The sequence below is a fragment of the Bos grunniens genome, chromosome X (genome assembly GCF_055505025.1).
Source record: "Bos grunniens cultivar Pamir isolate PY7600 chromosome X, Bosgru_T2T1.0, whole genome shotgun sequence".
Classification (NCBI taxonomy): domain Eukaryota; kingdom Metazoa; phylum Chordata; class Mammalia; order Artiodactyla; family Bovidae; genus Bos; species Bos grunniens.
Window position 1 is genome coordinate 87,001,263 of NC_141194.1, and position 17,016 is coordinate 87,018,278.

General features: G+C 36.9%; 2 protein-coding genes across 6 annotated transcripts in view; one reads left to right on the forward strand and one right to left on the reverse strand.

Annotated features, from left to right (window-relative positions):
• Positions 1 to 13,020, reverse strand: part of COL4A5 (collagen type IV alpha 5 chain) — a 253,719-nt gene extending 240,699 nt beyond the window's left edge. For 2 of the 4 annotated variants that reach the window (XM_086386655.1, XM_086386656.1), the window contains exon 1: positions 12,387 to 12,884. In XM_086386655.1, coding sequence (XP_086242781.1) covers positions 12,387 to 12,467 — 81 coding nt within the window. In that variant the 5' untranslated portion in view covers positions 12,468 to 12,884. Of the gene's footprint in view, positions 1 to 12,386 lie in introns of all 4 variants that reach the window. The other 2 variants (XM_086386653.1, XM_086386654.1) reach the window with 2 other exon arrangements.
• A 1,081-nt stretch (positions 13,021 to 14,101) lies between these two features.
• COL4A6 (collagen type IV alpha 6 chain) overlaps positions 14,102 to 17,016 on the forward strand; it is a 337,499-nt gene continuing 334,584 nt past the window's right edge. For both annotated transcript variants that reach the window (XM_086386651.1, XM_086386652.1), the window contains exons 1-2: positions 14,102 to 14,400; positions 14,590 to 14,641. In XM_086386651.1, the coding sequence (XP_086242777.1) occupies positions 14,390 to 14,400; positions 14,590 to 14,641 (63 nt within the window). In that variant the 5' untranslated portion in view covers positions 14,102 to 14,389. The remainder of the gene's footprint in view (positions 14,401 to 14,589; positions 14,642 to 17,016) is intronic.

Genomic DNA, 17,016 nt, shown 5'->3' on the forward strand with positions numbered 1-17,016 from the left:
GATGGAGCTTTGAGTAATGGAAATGTCTGTATCTTGACCTGGATAGTGGTTACCAAATTTTACACAATTAAAAAAATAATTAGCTGTTCACCTAAAATCAGTGCATGTCACTTTACGTAAATTACGCTTCAACAAAATAACTGTTAAAAAGCAAAAATTAATATGTTCATAGAAGCTTTACCTGTAATAGCCACAAACTGCAAACAACCCAAATACCCATCAATATGTGAAGAGAAAAACAAAGTGCAGTATATCTATACAATGGAATACTACTCAACCAGGAAATAATGAACTATGGATACATACTACAATGTGGATAAATGGGAAATGATGAGAAAAAAAAGATACAAAGAAAGTGTACATTCCATATGACTCCATTTATATAACTGAAATGCTGAGAAAAAAGATTCAAAACAAAGAAAGTGTAATTATCATTTGACTCCATTTATATAACTCTAGAAAATGAAATTAGTGTACAGAAAGCAGATCAGTGGTTACCTGTTGATGCAGGAAGGAAGAGGAACTATTCAAGAGGATGAAAATCTTTTGGAGTGACTTAAATGTTCATTATATTTAATGTACTGATAGTTTCACAAGTGTGTACATAATTGTACACTTTAAATATGTGCAGTTTATTTTATGCCAATTGTACCTTAGAGTTACTTAAAATTATAGAGACAAGGATTGGAGCTCAAAAAATTTCCTTCTAACAACCAGAACAATAGAATTTGAGTTGATTAAGACTTTGTGGGTATTGCCAACAAAACAGTATCTGCTCTCTATTCAAGTACTTTTAGTAATGGGGCATTCCTGTTACTAAATACCTTAATGGTTAGAAAATAATTGATATCAAGAGTTCCTATAAACTGACATCATTGATTCCAGTTCTTCCCTCTTGGCAAATATATCTACCCTTCCCTGAAATCCAAACTTCATTCAACAACTAGCTACTGAGAATCAACTACATACAAGGAAACGGTCTATACACTGTGGTGAATACAAAGGTACGTAAGACAAGAACTCTGGTTTTATGAGATTTCCAATTTGATACCTAAAAATAACTAACTATAGTTCATTGCCCTTCTTCATCAGTGTCTCTTCTGCTGTGGTTTGTAATAGTAAGAATGTTTCTGACTTGTCAATTAGACTGAACTTGGTAGGAAAGATACAAGTACAATTAGTACATTTTCTATTTGATATTCTAATTCCATCTACTAGGATGAATAAAATGACAAAGTCATATCACCAATCCATAAGCCAATGTGGTATACTGGAGATAATATACTGGAATATAATATACTGGAATAATATTACTTCTCTGCCTCTGCAACTGACAAGCAGCATCTTCCATCAACCACTTCACTTTCCTATAAAATGATAGAGTTGGTCTCTGGAGAGTGGTGGTTTTCAAACTTTTCAAGATCCTTTTTTTAAAAAATAATTATTTGGCTGCACTGGGTCTTAGTTGTGGCAAAGGGGATCTTTAGTTGCAGCATGCAGGTTTGTTAATTGCAGCATGAGAACTTTTAGTTGCGGCATGTGGGATCTAGTTCCCCGACCAGGTGTCAAACCTGGGCCTTCTGCATTAAGAACTTGGAGTCTTAGCCACTGGACCACCAGGGAAGTCCCTTTAAGACCTTTATCCTCTCTTAAAGATCACTGAAAGACCCCAGAGTTTTTATGTGCATTAATATCTATCAATATGTACCATATAAAATAAAACAGTAATAATTAAAATATTTATTCATTTAAAAGCAATAATGAACTTATTACAAGTTAACATGTATTATGCATTTTCATGAAAACTATCAATAGTTATATTTTCCAAAACAAAGAAAGTGAGACGAGGGATTGTTTTACATATTTTTTTGCAAATCTCCTTAATGTCTGCCTTGATAGAAGACAGCTGGATCTTTATATCTGCTTCTGCACTCACTCTTCTGCAATATGTTATTTTGGTTGGAACAGTTGAATCCTCATATCTGTTTCTGTATTTGCTCTGTTGCAATATGTTGTTTTGGTTGAAATATATGAATAAAATCTGGCTTCATGCAGTTGTATATTTGGAAAATTAAGTATTTTAATACCCTCTTAAGATAACTGTGGATATTCTTTGATGTTATGCCAAAGTTCTGCAAGTGGTAGACTCTTTTAGATAAGTTGCAACATAGAATCTGCTATCTATTTACTTCTGTACTTGATTACATTAAAACTGATTGACCTATTTTGTCTTTCAACCGATCTTTTAGCCATGCATGATTTTGTAACATCATGCACTAGTCATTTGGAAGATACTAGTTCACTGGGATTTGCAGAACTTCCAACTGTTGACAGATTTTATTACCTAATATCAAAAAATATACACATTAATATAATTACCAATTTCATTAGAAAAGACTAAGTTTGGGGAAGCTGTCAAGCCCATATTAAAGATTCAAGCTTTCTAAAATTCTAATACTTAACTTGAAAAGCTCAAATTTTGTCACTGGCAACAAATACAGCCAGTTGCTTTCCTTCAAATGACAGACTCATTTTACTCATTTTCAAGAAAATTCCTGCCAAATCCTCAAGCCTGAATAACCATAGTCTCACTTGTTCTCTTTCGTCGGGGCTGCGATGGGTCTTCATTGCTGTGAGTAGGCGTTCTCCAGCTGCGGCGAGTGGTGGCTACTCTTTGTTGCAGTGTGTAGTTTTCTCACTGCAGTGGCTTCTCTTGTTGTGGAGCATGGGCTCTAGGCACATGGGTTTCAGTAGTTTCAGCACACAGGCTCAGTAGTTGAGGCTCCCGGGCTCTAGACCACGGGCTTAGTAATTGTGGTGCATGAGCTTAGTTGCTCTGCAGCATGTGGGATCCTCCTGTACCAGGGATCGAAACCATGTCCCCTGCACTGGCAGGAGGATTCTTAACTACTGGACCACCAGGGAAGTCTTCAGTTGTTCCTTCAAGTAAAAATCTGTTCCATGCAAAAATCAGCTAATTCAGGCCATAATTCACACAATTGCACAAGGGCTATTTTTAGAAATAATGATATCATTTCAGCATACAGAAGTGTTTTCTGTATAATCCCCATTTTGTCATACAGAAATTTTAAAATATCTATACTTAATGGCCAAGATTTAATAAAAAAACAATGCTACACTGAGGACACTGTTAAATAAAATTGGCTTTTTATCCTCCAAGACTATGAAGAATACAACTACTGGGACAATTTGTTTTATACTACAGTCTTACCCATCATCAGAGCAAATATCAACACAGTGAAAAAGGCAAAACAGTCTTCAAATTACTGTTCAAATAGTCCTCATGTTCCTCCTGATAGGATCTTAGGAATCTCAAGTGTCCACAGACCATACTTTGAGAACCATTGACCAAAAGGATCCCTAACATCCCTTCAACACTAAAATATCTATAGTTATGTAAATAGCCAACATCTTTCATTTGCACAACTCTATAAAATGTTACTTTTCCTATTAAGAAATATATCTTACATTTAACATATACATCAAATTGTTACATATCTTTTAGTGAACTGATCTTGATGACAAACTCATGAGGTTATAAAGCAGGAACTGTTTCCTCCTTCCTAAAATAATACTGATTTTATTCAAATTTTCCCACTCTCTGGCTTTTCAAGGCAGCAATGTGATGTGGTGTAGGGTGGGGGCGAGGGGAAAGGTGGGGGTTGTAAGTCACTTATCTAACCTACCTTTATGGTTCTATTCCACTTGCCAATGTACTGGTCTAACCATATACATGTAACACAGTTCAAACCAATCAGATGTAAGGGTGAGGGTGTGGGACTCCTGAGAAAATTTTCATTGTTGATTAAAAGGAACACAAAAGAACAGTTCATACTCTTCTTCTATTGGGCATTGTGGCATCTGCACGTGATCCCTGGAACTGCAGCAGCAATCTTGCAAGTATGAGGGGCACTAATCTGAGACAGTAAACTGATAGGCAGAGTATGGCAGAGCAGAAAGTGGAAAGAGCCAGGGTCACTATTTGACTGAATTAATTAACCTTAGAGGTACTCTACCTCCAAACTTCTTGTTACGTGAGCTAAAAGTTTTCTCTGTTGTTAAGGCAGTTGAATCAGTTTTCTACTACTTGCAACAGAAAACAACCTATCTGATACAAACAGGTACAATTATATCTTTCATATACAGAAATGTTTCACTATATCAATTAGATTATGGAAAGAGAAGGACTCTCCTTCTTTAGCAAAGTCCTGGAGAGGTCAAAACACAGAATACACAAAACAATTTTTCACTAGTGTCCCACTCTTTTTATTTACTGGAGGATAATTGCCTTACAAAATTGTGTAAGGTCATCATACGGAAGTTGATGTATGGTCTCTGCCATACATCAAGGCCAATCAGTAATAATTATACATATATCCTTTCCCTCTTGAGCCTCCCCTCATTCCACCCCTTGAGGTCATCACAGACAGCTAGGCTGGGCTCCCTTAATATCATCCCCCCTCCACCAGCCAAAGTTTCAGTATCTCCTTCAGTATTCCATTAATGTCACATATACTATATGAAATTTTGGAAGCAAATCAGCCAGTTCTCTTAATGTATATAAAGAGTGTTATTTGACTGAATTATAAGATGATACAAATGCCAACAGAATTTCTTCCAGTTCTATTTTAGTACTGTCATAAAACCAATTCCATTAACCTGACTAGCACTTACTTAAAGGTGCTTAAGTCTCTGTACAAGTTAAAAAGTAAAGTGAATGATGTAGTAAATTTTTTTTAAAGTTAAAAGCTACATTTACCAAAAACCTGTTTCTTTTATAACTTTTGCCTTTGGTTATCTTTGGTTGGCAAATAGTAAGGGATTTAAGGTTCCCGTTTCAGCAGGGTAGCAGGTACTATCTCAGGCTACACTTTTGGTACAAGGCCAGCAGAAGCTTCTAAAGGAACAGGGCTTCTAAAGGGCAGTTGGACCTGGACAGATTATGAACGTAAATAAACTCAAGCATTGATGCATAAAATGAGAATCTGGTTTGTTAAAATGAAAGAAGCTAATGTATCAGGGATCACACTAAAGATGCCACTCTAAAACACCTCAAGAATTGGTGCTATTAAAAATAGTCTTTGTAATGAGGATTTAGTTAAGTGGTTGGGTGGTTCATTTATAATGTTAATTAGAGAGAATTTATTTTCAAAAATCACTTCTGTTCCATGGTTGCTATTGTCAGAAGGGGATGAGATGATAGAATGATTACATTTTAAAAAGAAAATCATTAGAGGATAGAACCAAATGTGCCAACCAACTGGCAACCAATTGAGCATCAATTCTATAGTCACTATACTAGATAGAAAAAAATTATTAAGACTGTCTCATAGGTACTCTTTTACACTACTGATAGGAATATAATTGGTAAAACCATTCTGGAAAGTAATTTGGCAAAAGCAGATCCCTATCATTCAGAAGCTTAAAGTTCAGCTATTCAAATGCCACCTGGAAAAACCATAATGCTTAACAGTTTGTGATTTTGTGGAGAAATACATTTGAATCGCACAAGCCACAAGGCTATGATAAAGGCTGTAAATTCACTTCGCTTGTGAAGAAACACAAGGAAAAGGCAAAGTAGGGGTACTGCAAAATGGATAGGGGGCCTCTCACTCCATACGTACTTCCAAGTTTGTTGAGAAAAAAAGAGGATATGGGGGCTGGAATAATATCACCCTAAAGTAGGAAAAACAGATTAGCAATTAAAGAGGGTAAAATTCTGGAGTATCACTAAGGGAGGATGAAAGCAAATGACAATATTAGGAGGCAAAGACACAGGTATTTAAGTGTAAAAGCTCATAGGCAGCTACGGGGTAGGGGGTGGGGAGAGAGGGTAAAGGGGTCTCTCATTTCAGACGTGTTCCAAAACTCTCCTGGACGAGGGGAATGTCAGTGAGTTTGGAGTATGTACACCCTTGCTATAGCTAGGAAGAGGTCAGTGGGGGAGGTATTCATGGAGAACAGGTTCCACCTTCAGTACATGGGAGAAATGTAGGCAGCTGCATGGTTTACAAAATTAAAATTTAGGCCCTTGAGGATGAATGGCCTAGGCAATTATAGTAAAGAGTTATTAAAGGATGAACTGGTGGGTGAGCCTATCTTTAGAATCAATTCAAGTGACTAGTCATGGAAAGGGTAGTGGGAATTATTCAACATTTCAACATGACTTATTTTTCTACTGTGAATGAAACAGGGATTGAATAAAATTTCATGAGCATGTTCTAGAGCTAAACTGCTCAATCACTTACTGTGTGACCTCTGGTAGTTTTTTAACCACCCTGTGAGCCTCAGATTCCTCCTACGTATAATGGGAATATTATCCACTTAACTGGGTACAACATAGTAACCACTAAAAAAAGTTAGCTATCATATTATCTGTTGCTATAGCCTTTCTAAATGTCAGAGTCTACTGAAAGTACCAAAGACTTTAAAAATATGGATGACATCTAACATAGTAATTCCCCATGAAGGAGGCAGTACTAACAAAATAATACAAAATATGGAATAGGAATTGTTTATGGCAGTATTTCTTGCAATGGCTAAAACCTTGAAATTTAAAAATACAGTCTATAAAAGTGAACAGGTAAATTAATTGTGGTGTGTATAAATTAAATTGTACGCAATCATTTAAAAAATTTAAAACTAAGAATTTTAATAACATGGGAAACTGCTGGATAAGTAAATAAAACATTAACATAAAATTGTATACAGAGTAATCCCAACTTTTAAAAAATCTTAACCAATTTACTCTTTAAAGAAAATATTAGATACATTAAAAAGAAAAATCATTCAAAACAATAATACAGATTATTTCTGTGCTGTTGGTAGAACTGTGGAGAGATTTTTATTTTCTTCTTTATAATTTTCTCTTTTTCAAATTTCCAACATTAAGCATGTATTATTTTTGTCATCAGACAAAATCAACATGTAAAGTAGTTGAATGAATGAACAAGTATACAGTTCTTGCTTCAAAAAGTCTATCGTCTAACAAAAGAGACAAAATCCCATGAAACAAAATGTTTGTAAGACGAAATACATTTAGATACTAGTCCAGAGGCTAAATATGACAAACATTCAAAGAAGGGTAAAATCAGAAACTGACATAATAGTAAGGGAAAGTTTCACAAAACTATTTATATATGCTCACTAGCATGGAAGCTCCATGAAGGCAGGGACTGTCTCTTATTTAATCTATAGTGTCTAACACAAAATGATTTTGTGGATAGTACATATCCATGAGAGTAGAAATAGAAAAACATGAATATAATTCTTAAGTACTTATGAGTTGCTGAATAAATATCTGCTGAATGAATGTAAGGGTTATGCTGAAATTGAGGAAAGATTTGGGTCCATAAGACTCTAATCAAGATGGAGAACCAATGGGATTTCCCTGATGAGCCAATGGTTAAGACTCTTGAACTCCCAATGCAGGAGGCCTGGGTTCAATCCCTGGTTGGGGAACTAAGTCCCACATGCTGCAACTAAACAATGAGTGTGACCAAATAAATAAATAAGTATTTTTAAAAAAGAAATGGCAAGTCAATAAATAGTTTGTAATGACAATAATGGAATCTAATTGAAATATTACTGAGCATTTACTATATGTCAAGCACTATTTTAAATGCTTTACATAACTTCTCTCATTTTATCCTCAAAACAAGGTGTGATATTCGTGTACCACTGGCTCCCTTTTGCTAATAAAGACATTAAAGCTCAGAAGTTACTGCTTGTCAAAAGGTCACACATCCTCCAATCAGATTCTAGATCTGACTCCAGACGGCAATCTCTTAAAGACTGTCTTTAAGAGATTGACTGAGGAGAGGTACCAGAAAGCAGTAAGATAACGTAGCATCAAAGAGGTATGTTTATTCTGTGGTCTTGTACTGGAATGAGAGGTATCAGTGCAAATTAACAGTTCTGTAAGGAATACAGAAGTGGGTATGTGACTATGTATACATACATCTATTCCCTAGTTCTGTCTGCTGAGAAGGCGTAGAAGCAATGACACTCCAGTAGCAATGAGCATGCCAAGTACCCAGATTTCCAAATACCCAGATCTCTAAATACCATTAATCAACAGAGCTTCCAAGAATCAGAGCTTCTTGGAAAAAATAGCTCATTCCAGGGTTGGGGCAGTGGAGGTAGAAATTGAGTTGGGAATACCTTGTGCTACCAGAATGTACAAGAGCGCTCAAAAAATGATAGGCACACATTGAAAGGACACCAGAGCCAACTGGAAGGGGCATCTACTGGCCAAATCTAGGGTAATTTCAAAAAAAATAGTAAAAATAGCATAATTCATTGAAGTTCATAGAATAAAACAAGCATCCATAGTCTATATTACTATGAACAAATTACTGAATAATAGATAAAAACAAATATCAAAGAACGTAAAGTTCTTTGCTACATTAGAATTCAATAAATAAATACAGAAAATTTTGAAAACTTAAGATTACTATTTGGCAAATATCACAGCAGTAATTGCTCAGGTTAGAATCCTTAACAGATGCTAAAACAGTGGATCAAACTATGATGAAAGGCAAGACATGAATCCACCACGGGTTGATGTATGGCAAAACCAATACAATATTGTAAAGTAATTAGCCTCCAATTAAAATAAATAAATTTATATTAAAAAAAAGAAAGGCAAGACACGTACACTGTCTTACAATATTGCCCCATACAGTCTCAAAGTCTGGTTGTTTTGTAATTACAAAGGGAAAAACTGGTGAACTTACAGTGCGTAAACCTGGCAGATACAACCTTGACTAAGTTATCAATGTTAACTCAAGATAGAGTCTCATGTGTTGCATAAACTAACTTCAAAAAGCCAAGTAAAAACATAGGAAAAAAGTTATATACTTTTACACACAGGATAGATACAATATATAAATATATGCACAAGACTTAAGCAAACTGTGCTACCACATACATACTCTGTTTTATCACAACAGACATACATGCTACTGAAAATTTCAGTATATTTAAAATTATTATGAAAACTAATTGAAAGTATAAGGCAAGTTTTTCTTCAAAATAATCACCTACCACAAATTACACTTGTTTTATAAATCTAACTTTCTATATATGCAATTATATATAATCATATAATCTGCAACAAGCAATTGCTTCTAGAGTACTTTTAAATTACCTCTCTATAAATAGACATACATATAGAGATCAAACTCTGAACTTTTTATTCTAGGCCCAGAGCTGTTTTCATTATACCATGATGCTTCTCCTAATATCAGCAGGAAGAGATGTAATCCCCATTATATTTTCCATTTCACTTCCCGTGTCTCCCTTTATTAAAAAAATACAATATTGTAAAGTAATTAACCTCCAATTATAATTAATAAATTTATATTTTAAAAAATTTTTAATAAAAAATAAAAATTACAATTAAAAAAAGTAGTAAAGATCCCAATACTCTGAACAGCAAATACAACTCTACAGATACAAAGGAGGCAGCATAGGACAGTCATTAAGAGTAAAGAATTTGGAGTCAAACTGCCAGGATTCAAATTTACAGCTTCACAGCTTGCTAACTATGTGATTTGGGCACATTACTTAACCTCTATGATCTGCAGTTCCTTGACTGGTAAAGTAGGAATAACAATAGTATATACTTCATTGGTCTGTTGTGAAGATTAAACATGATAATGTACATTTCCATATTAGCACAGTGCCTGGCACATATTAAACATGCAAAAATGAGAATGGCATTAAAACATGTATAATATCATATAAAAATAAAATAACAGTGAAAAAAACATGCAAAAATGTTAAGTTTTGATAACAATGTCAACAAATTCTTCCTATGGAGCAGTACACTTTAGAGGAAAAATTGTTCCATGGCCACAAACCACACTGCTACCCTTAACAAGCTGTTGTTCCTAGTCACAAGGGAGATAGTAGATGGAAATCTACTCCATACACACACAAAGTTACTAACAATTGCATAGTAGTAGTAGAAGTTTAAACAAGGTATCCATAAATCTAAGTGTTATCCTACTAATGTAGAGTCAGCATAAATACTTTAACATAAAAATACATTGTTTCCATCACTAGACTTGACCTTTCCAACTAAATTTGCCTTCTTCCCTTATCGCTAATCTTTTGGAATGAGCTATTTTATTCCACCTGATAAACTCTCTACCTAAAAAAATTTTTTCCACATATTTGTGATATTCTAATTTGGCATGACTTCAGAGAGAATGAAATCAGTTAACTATGAAAAATTAAAGCAATTTAAGTAGTAACACTCTTCCTGGTGTAAAAGTTCCAATACTAGACTATTTGAGTCAACAAGTGGCCCCACTACCAACCAGTTTACTCTGCAGGTCACCAATATCCCCAGCACTAGTATGGAGAGCAGATACCATTCATATCTTTGAGATGATTAAAACATTCATCTAACTAGTATTTTAATGTGTGAAGCAGAAAAAACAAGCTTGGTTTTACTACAGGCACAATATACTAATGATAAGGAAATGGAGTATAAAATGTTCTTTAAAAATTATATAGGAAAAAAATAAAAATCATATAGGAGAAAAGAGAAAAAAACTGCCTGGTATCTACTGTAATTTCTTTATGAACACTCAGTTATTAAATAGTCCAAGAAAACAAGCTTGCTCCCAAATTTTATCAATCATAAAAAGAAATTTCATTTTTAACATAACATGATTTAATATAAACTGAGGTATAGTATAGCTGTACATACCTGTATGATTGGTATCTGGTGCACATTTATTAATAGTAACATCAAAAGAAAAAAATGAGAAATATTTAATCAAATATCCACAAAATCTTTGCCCTCAGGCCAAATGCCGCTAGCACCAAGATGATGTTTTTAAAAGTTAACTACTTTCAACAACACAATTGTAGTTTTATCCAAGGGTCTGTAGCCGTCCAGCGTGGCTAAACCTTAGTCCATTAAGAAGCTCTGCATCATAATAGCAATTTTAAATCATCTGTCTACTTTGATGGAGGAAAAATTCTGGCAAGTGGAATTAAAAATAGTTGATATACATGGTCTTTTTTTTTTTTTAGGAGAGTTGCCATTATGTTGTGTTAAGGTAATATAAAGATTAGTTTTCACACCTTTAATACACACATTCTGGACGATGGAAGAAAGGCTGTAACCTGAGGCATTCTGAGCATAAAGAACAGCTAGAGGTAACTCACAAGTGGACCCATAGAAGCTATAACACAGCAGTTGCATATAAAGAATTGACAATCACTCAACCATGTGAAGGCCTAAGCCATGATCTCATATTAAAGTGTTTTTAAAACCACCCATTATGTTCACTCAAACATAACTTTTCAATAATTTGTCACACACTTAATTCTTATTTAGAGGTTAAGTGAAATTAAGGAAGATGAGTTTAGGCTAGAGAACATTTTCTCTGACAAAGCCATTCATTCCTTTAGATTTGCCTTTCACCCCCAGAAGGATACTGGGTGGGACTACCTAGACACCCTTATAGGAGATATAATTAAGATTTTAATTCTACATTCCTAAAACTGAATGGTACTTTTTGCTCTGTCATTTCACTTCCCTGCTTCGCTCTCCTTTAAACCAGAACACTCATTCTCCTTTGAAAAAGATAATCCTTTTCCTTTAAATAGGTAATGGGCAAACTCTCGATTTGTTTCAGGTGACTTAGTAAGCAAAAAAAGTAAAGAACGAAAACCTAGAACTTATAAAAAGAAAAAAAAAAAAAAAAAGAGAGAGAGAGATGAAGAAGACCTGAAGCCTGAAACCATTCCTGGTATGTTACCTGATCATTTGCAACAAGATGTCAAATAGACTACAGAGGCTTTACTGACTAGAGGTGAGGTTAGGTTCCTGTTGCTTAAGGAAAAGGCAAAAGGAAAGAACTTCAGGGGCGCGCTTAACACTTTGGTGGAAGCTGGATTTTAGAAAAGTCAAAACAGTAAACTATCGACAAAGTTGAAAGAGTGTGTGGATTGGGCACAACTAGTGAAAAGCTTACCCGGCAGGTAGGGAAACCCTCGAGGGTGGAGAGTAGAGAGGAAAAGTTTTAAATATCCACCAGAGCCTAGTGATCTATTAACTTGCGTCCTCCTCCCCAGGTTCTGCTCTTGCCCCCAGAGCAACTAGCCGCAGGAAAGCAAGCACCTAAACCTCTCCCTCGGACTTGAGAAGGCTTGAGTTACTAGCGCTGTAAATAATGTTTCTTCCTAAACTGAAGGCACATCTGACTCCCCTAGCCAAGGCCCAGGAGAAAGGAAGATAAAAGGGACAAAAAGTGATTTCAGCGTGAGAGCGAGGTGATGGGGTGGCGGGGCGCGGGGGGGGGGGGGGGGGGGTTGGGGGGAGTGTAGAAGGAAGGACTTACCGCAGCCTCTGCGGGCTGCCCCCAAAGACTCAGGGCCAGTAAGGACAAGCCGGCAGCCAGGCTGACTCCACGCAGTTTCATTCTTCTCCGGCTCCCGCAGCTCCTTCAGCACCCGCACGAAATCCCTGGCTGGCTCTGACCAATTGACATAATCTTGAGGGTTTATAGGGAGAGAGCTAGAGCCGGAGAGGGACAGCGAGGGTGTCCCAATTGTGCCGGTCGTCTTGGGTGAGGAGAAAAGCTTTTTAAGAGTGGAGGGGGGGGGGAAATGAAGCACCAGCAACTAGTCTTCCCTCCCCCCTCCCCTCCCCAAAGCCGGTCTCTCGGGAGCACTTGTCTCTTCTGTCCAGACTTGCAAACTTTTTCCTCGCGCAAGTCCCACAGATCTACTTTCCTCCCTCTCTTCCCCCGCACCGCCCCCTCCCCACCAGCCCTGGGGAATTTCAGGATCACTCCGCCACAGCTTTACACTGCACCAGCAACCTGCGAGGGAGTGACGCTCAGTTATTTGGCGGAGGGAAACTTCCAGACCAGTTGACTGCGCACCCCGAGTCCCACCGGGAAAGTTTTCTGTTCGTTCAGTGGCACCTTAAGTTGATACTCCTTTTCCCTGCCCAGTTCCACTCTCAGTGATGTGAGCCCCGAAGTCAATTGCAAATAGACCTGAGCTGGGACTATTTTTTGTAGTGGAGGGATCTCAGAGAAACGCTCCTTTTTATTGTTAATGATTAGAAACAAATTTTGGTCGCTGCTCTGGGGGCTGCCGGGGTTGTTTGCTTTCCACCTGCTCGCAGGACAGAGTTTCTATATACAACAGAAAATGTGCAAATATGAGAAATATATAAATATATTTATATAATTAAATATATGCTTACAACTGAAGAATTAAAATCAACATAAGTATATGTATATGAAGACTTTATGCATGTTATATACATATAAGATTTGAGGGCGCTCAGTAGATATTAGTAATTATGTGGTTGGATGTTTAATAAAGTTATATCTTTTTATTTAGCTACATTGAATGCCATAATTAATATTTACATCTTATATTGACTAACATAAAAGTTATTGACTCATTGCAGTTGTTTTTCAGAGAGATGTAAGGCAGGGAATTAAATAACTGTAGTGCAATTTTCCTTAACACTAACATGAATGCCTAATTGGAAATATTTGTATGATGTTAATGGAAGTTGAATTGGTCTCCCAAATACAATGAGACTTGAACGTTACTTTGGTAATTCTGATATATAGATTTTTAAAAGCACCAACAGGCCCAGAAAATGCTTTATGTGAACTCCTTGGAGGAATTCTTCAGAACAGTTATTATTTTAGACCCTAGAATTTACCACTTTACAGTCTTTCGGGGCTTTGGACTTGTTTCAAGCGCACCCACTTATCCTTAGGTTCCACTCAAGTAAGGGTAGGTTTACAACTCCAGAAACCACCACTACCACCACCACCCCAAGAGCTTAGTGTACAATCAAGTAGAGTAACTGGTATGCATTTGAGCAAGTGTGCAAGGATACTTTGGGGCCCATTTGTCTCTGTGGGAATTGTATGCCTTAATCTGTGTATTTGTAACAGTTTTTAGTGGTTTAAGGAAGTGTCTTAGTGTATAGGTCTGTGGGCCTGTGGAGATGCGTGGGAATGTTATGGGTGGAGGTGCCTGAAAGTGGGAAAGACGACTGGCTGCCCAAGGTAGGGGGATGATTGACAGCAGACAGCCCCGCCCCCTTCCCCTCCATTCCTTCCTCTCCTGGTGCATGGAACTATCCCTTGAGTGCAGCAAGTTGTAGCGGGCACCGCTGATCGTGTTTCCCTTTGGGGCACCTTTTATCTAGAAGCCGAGTTCAGTTTCTTCCAAAGTGAGCCACTCCGCCCCCCTACTCCATCCTCTTGAATAAGGAAACAGCCGCCAAGCATCAGCGGAGCCCAGATGAGCCGGGGCCGCGGAACCGCTTAGCAGTCTCCCGGGACCCAGCTCTGGAGGAGCCGCAAGCATGCACCCTGGGTGAGCTGTTGCTATCACGAGCTCCCCTCCTCTTTCTTACTTTGGGCTACTTTGCCGGACCTGCACTATACTTGTACTTCTGTCACTGCAGAAAAAGTGGCTGTAGTCAGCAAAAAGGGGTCGGGGGTCTATGGACAGACACAGGATCCCGGAGAAAACCCATGTTATTCACCCTCCCTCCCGTTTCAGGTTGTGGCTGCTTCTGGTTACTTTGTGCCTGACCGAGGAACTGGCAGGAGCGGTGAGTCTTTTCTGTCGACCCCCTTCCCTCCTTCTCCTTTGACCCCCTCGGCATCCTTCAACACAATCACAACTCTCATGTTTGTGTTAAGGGGCTACACTGTGAAACGGAGTTCACATCACTCTCACTTCTTTTGGGAGTTAGTGGGGTCCTTAGAGAGGAATAGCACAGTGTCAGGCTAATGCCTTTGGGACTCAGACATCATTCTGTCCCAAAACTTCGTAAGGGGTTGAGAAAATAAAAGTAAAAGACACAAAAGGCATACATTTCTGAGCGTCTTCCTGGACGACTTGATATGACTGACATCTGATCCCTTTCTCTATATCGATCTACAAGGCAGAAGAAATGTGTTTTTCCCTGGTCTACAGGAACATGAATTGGCACACACGTTTGAAAGTGGGAGGAGTACACAAGAAATGGGACTTGGAAGTACGGCGAATGCTATAGAAGTTAAACTTAAGTATTTTCTTTGGAGTCATTTGACAGTACCAGGTGACAACATCTGGGCTCTTTAACCAGCTAAACTGCACTGATACTACTAGATGATGTTCAGTTTCTGCCCTATGTTTCCTTTTACTGGTTTTCTCTCTCATCGGAAAGTTAAAAGTTAAAGCGGTTTTAAAAGAAAAAAAAATCTAAAACTTAACATTTCATAGGCTGTTTAGATAATATCCATCAAATCGGCCAGGGACTGCAGGCAAAGGAATTTCTGTAGACATTTGGTCAAGAAAAGTTTAATGGATCCCAGAAAGGAGTAATTCCAATGAAATTACTCGGATAAGTTACCAAAGGTGGCGAGACCTTAACAATCAGAGATGCTGCAGTTTTCCAGACTCACTAGCAACTTACGCCCACAGAAATAAACTGTTGAGTTCAAATATGAAGTTGTTCAACTATTGAGTACTATTTCACTGCTCTATTTTTTAAAATTCTTAATAATAGCCAAAGTCATACATGTACTCTAAATATATATGTGTGTATATATGACAGATAAATATATATTCCAAATCTTTACCTTCTGAGTTTTGACAAGTTTAACTGATTGACTCTATTTTTAATACTTTAAATATTTAAAAATACTATTTAGAAAGCCATACTTCAGTCAACCCAATAAAATCCCCTAATACTTTTATGGGAAAAAATGATTTACTTGTCATGGTATATGTCTTTAAGAAAATTTTGGAATAAAGTGAAATGACTTCCCTTATGAAAAGAGGATGATTAAAGAAATCTTGACTCTTAACATTTTGTGACCCTTTAACTCAGAACATCAGCTTTTATTTTAAGTGAATTCAATACTTTGTAAGCAGAAGTATTGATCTAGGTTTCCACACTCTTCTTTTTCTGATTCCTCTAGTATACAAGTTTAGTTATGTGTTACCTTGGGGCTCAATACTACATTTATTGAAAATGCCAGGTTTTGATTAGTTAACAATTTGTCTGGGAATCTTGGCACTTATAAAAATGTCATGCATGGGCAGGATACCCTCCAGCAAAACCTTTATTTCAGACTCTGGCTGATGGTATTCAGTGTACTTTTGGGAAAAACATTAACAAATCATTCTATATAGTTGGAGACTATCCAAAGATGGCATCCCATCACTTGAAATCTTTGAAAGTCACTAGAGGATGTTGCCTTCACTTCTCAGAAATATTAAAGCATGTCTCCAAACTCAAGCACTACTTTGGTGTGTGGATTTTAGACTGTGACCCATTGTTTTACAATGTCACCTGCTCTGTCAGTGTGACTGACCCTGGAAAGACTAAAATAAACCTTGAGATACACTGACAATACTTTATATTTTGCTTTAAGTTCATAACTGCTTCACTGACCTATTGTTTACTTCTGCATAATATCATTGACATTGTAAAGCTTTTTTTTTTAATTTTTGGAAAAATGTCAAAGAGAAAGAGGAGAGTTAACAGGGTGAGTTCTCAGAAGGTGACTCTTCTAAGGGGAAGTTCTTTATTTTTTTAATTTATTTACTTTAATTGGAGGCTAATTACAATATTGTAGTGGTTTTGCCATACATTGACATGAATCAGCCATGGGTATACATGTGTTCCCCATCCTGAACTTTGTTTATGCTCTTTGTACTGGATTCTCATCCATATTGGCTGGATGAGAATAGTCAATTTTACTCTCAATTTCAGTTCATCCTCTGGGTTTATAATGTTTTTCACCTTTCAGATGGTTTTAAATATTTGAATTCTCCATACCTTTCTGACTTATATTAATGAAAAAGAACATAAATAGATTGATAAGAACTATCTTGTGCTTCAGTATGAGGAAGTCTCTTCACTGTGAGAATTACATTGTCTATAATGGAGTATTGGTGAGCATTGGAGATAGGGCCATTTAGATGCTTTTGAGT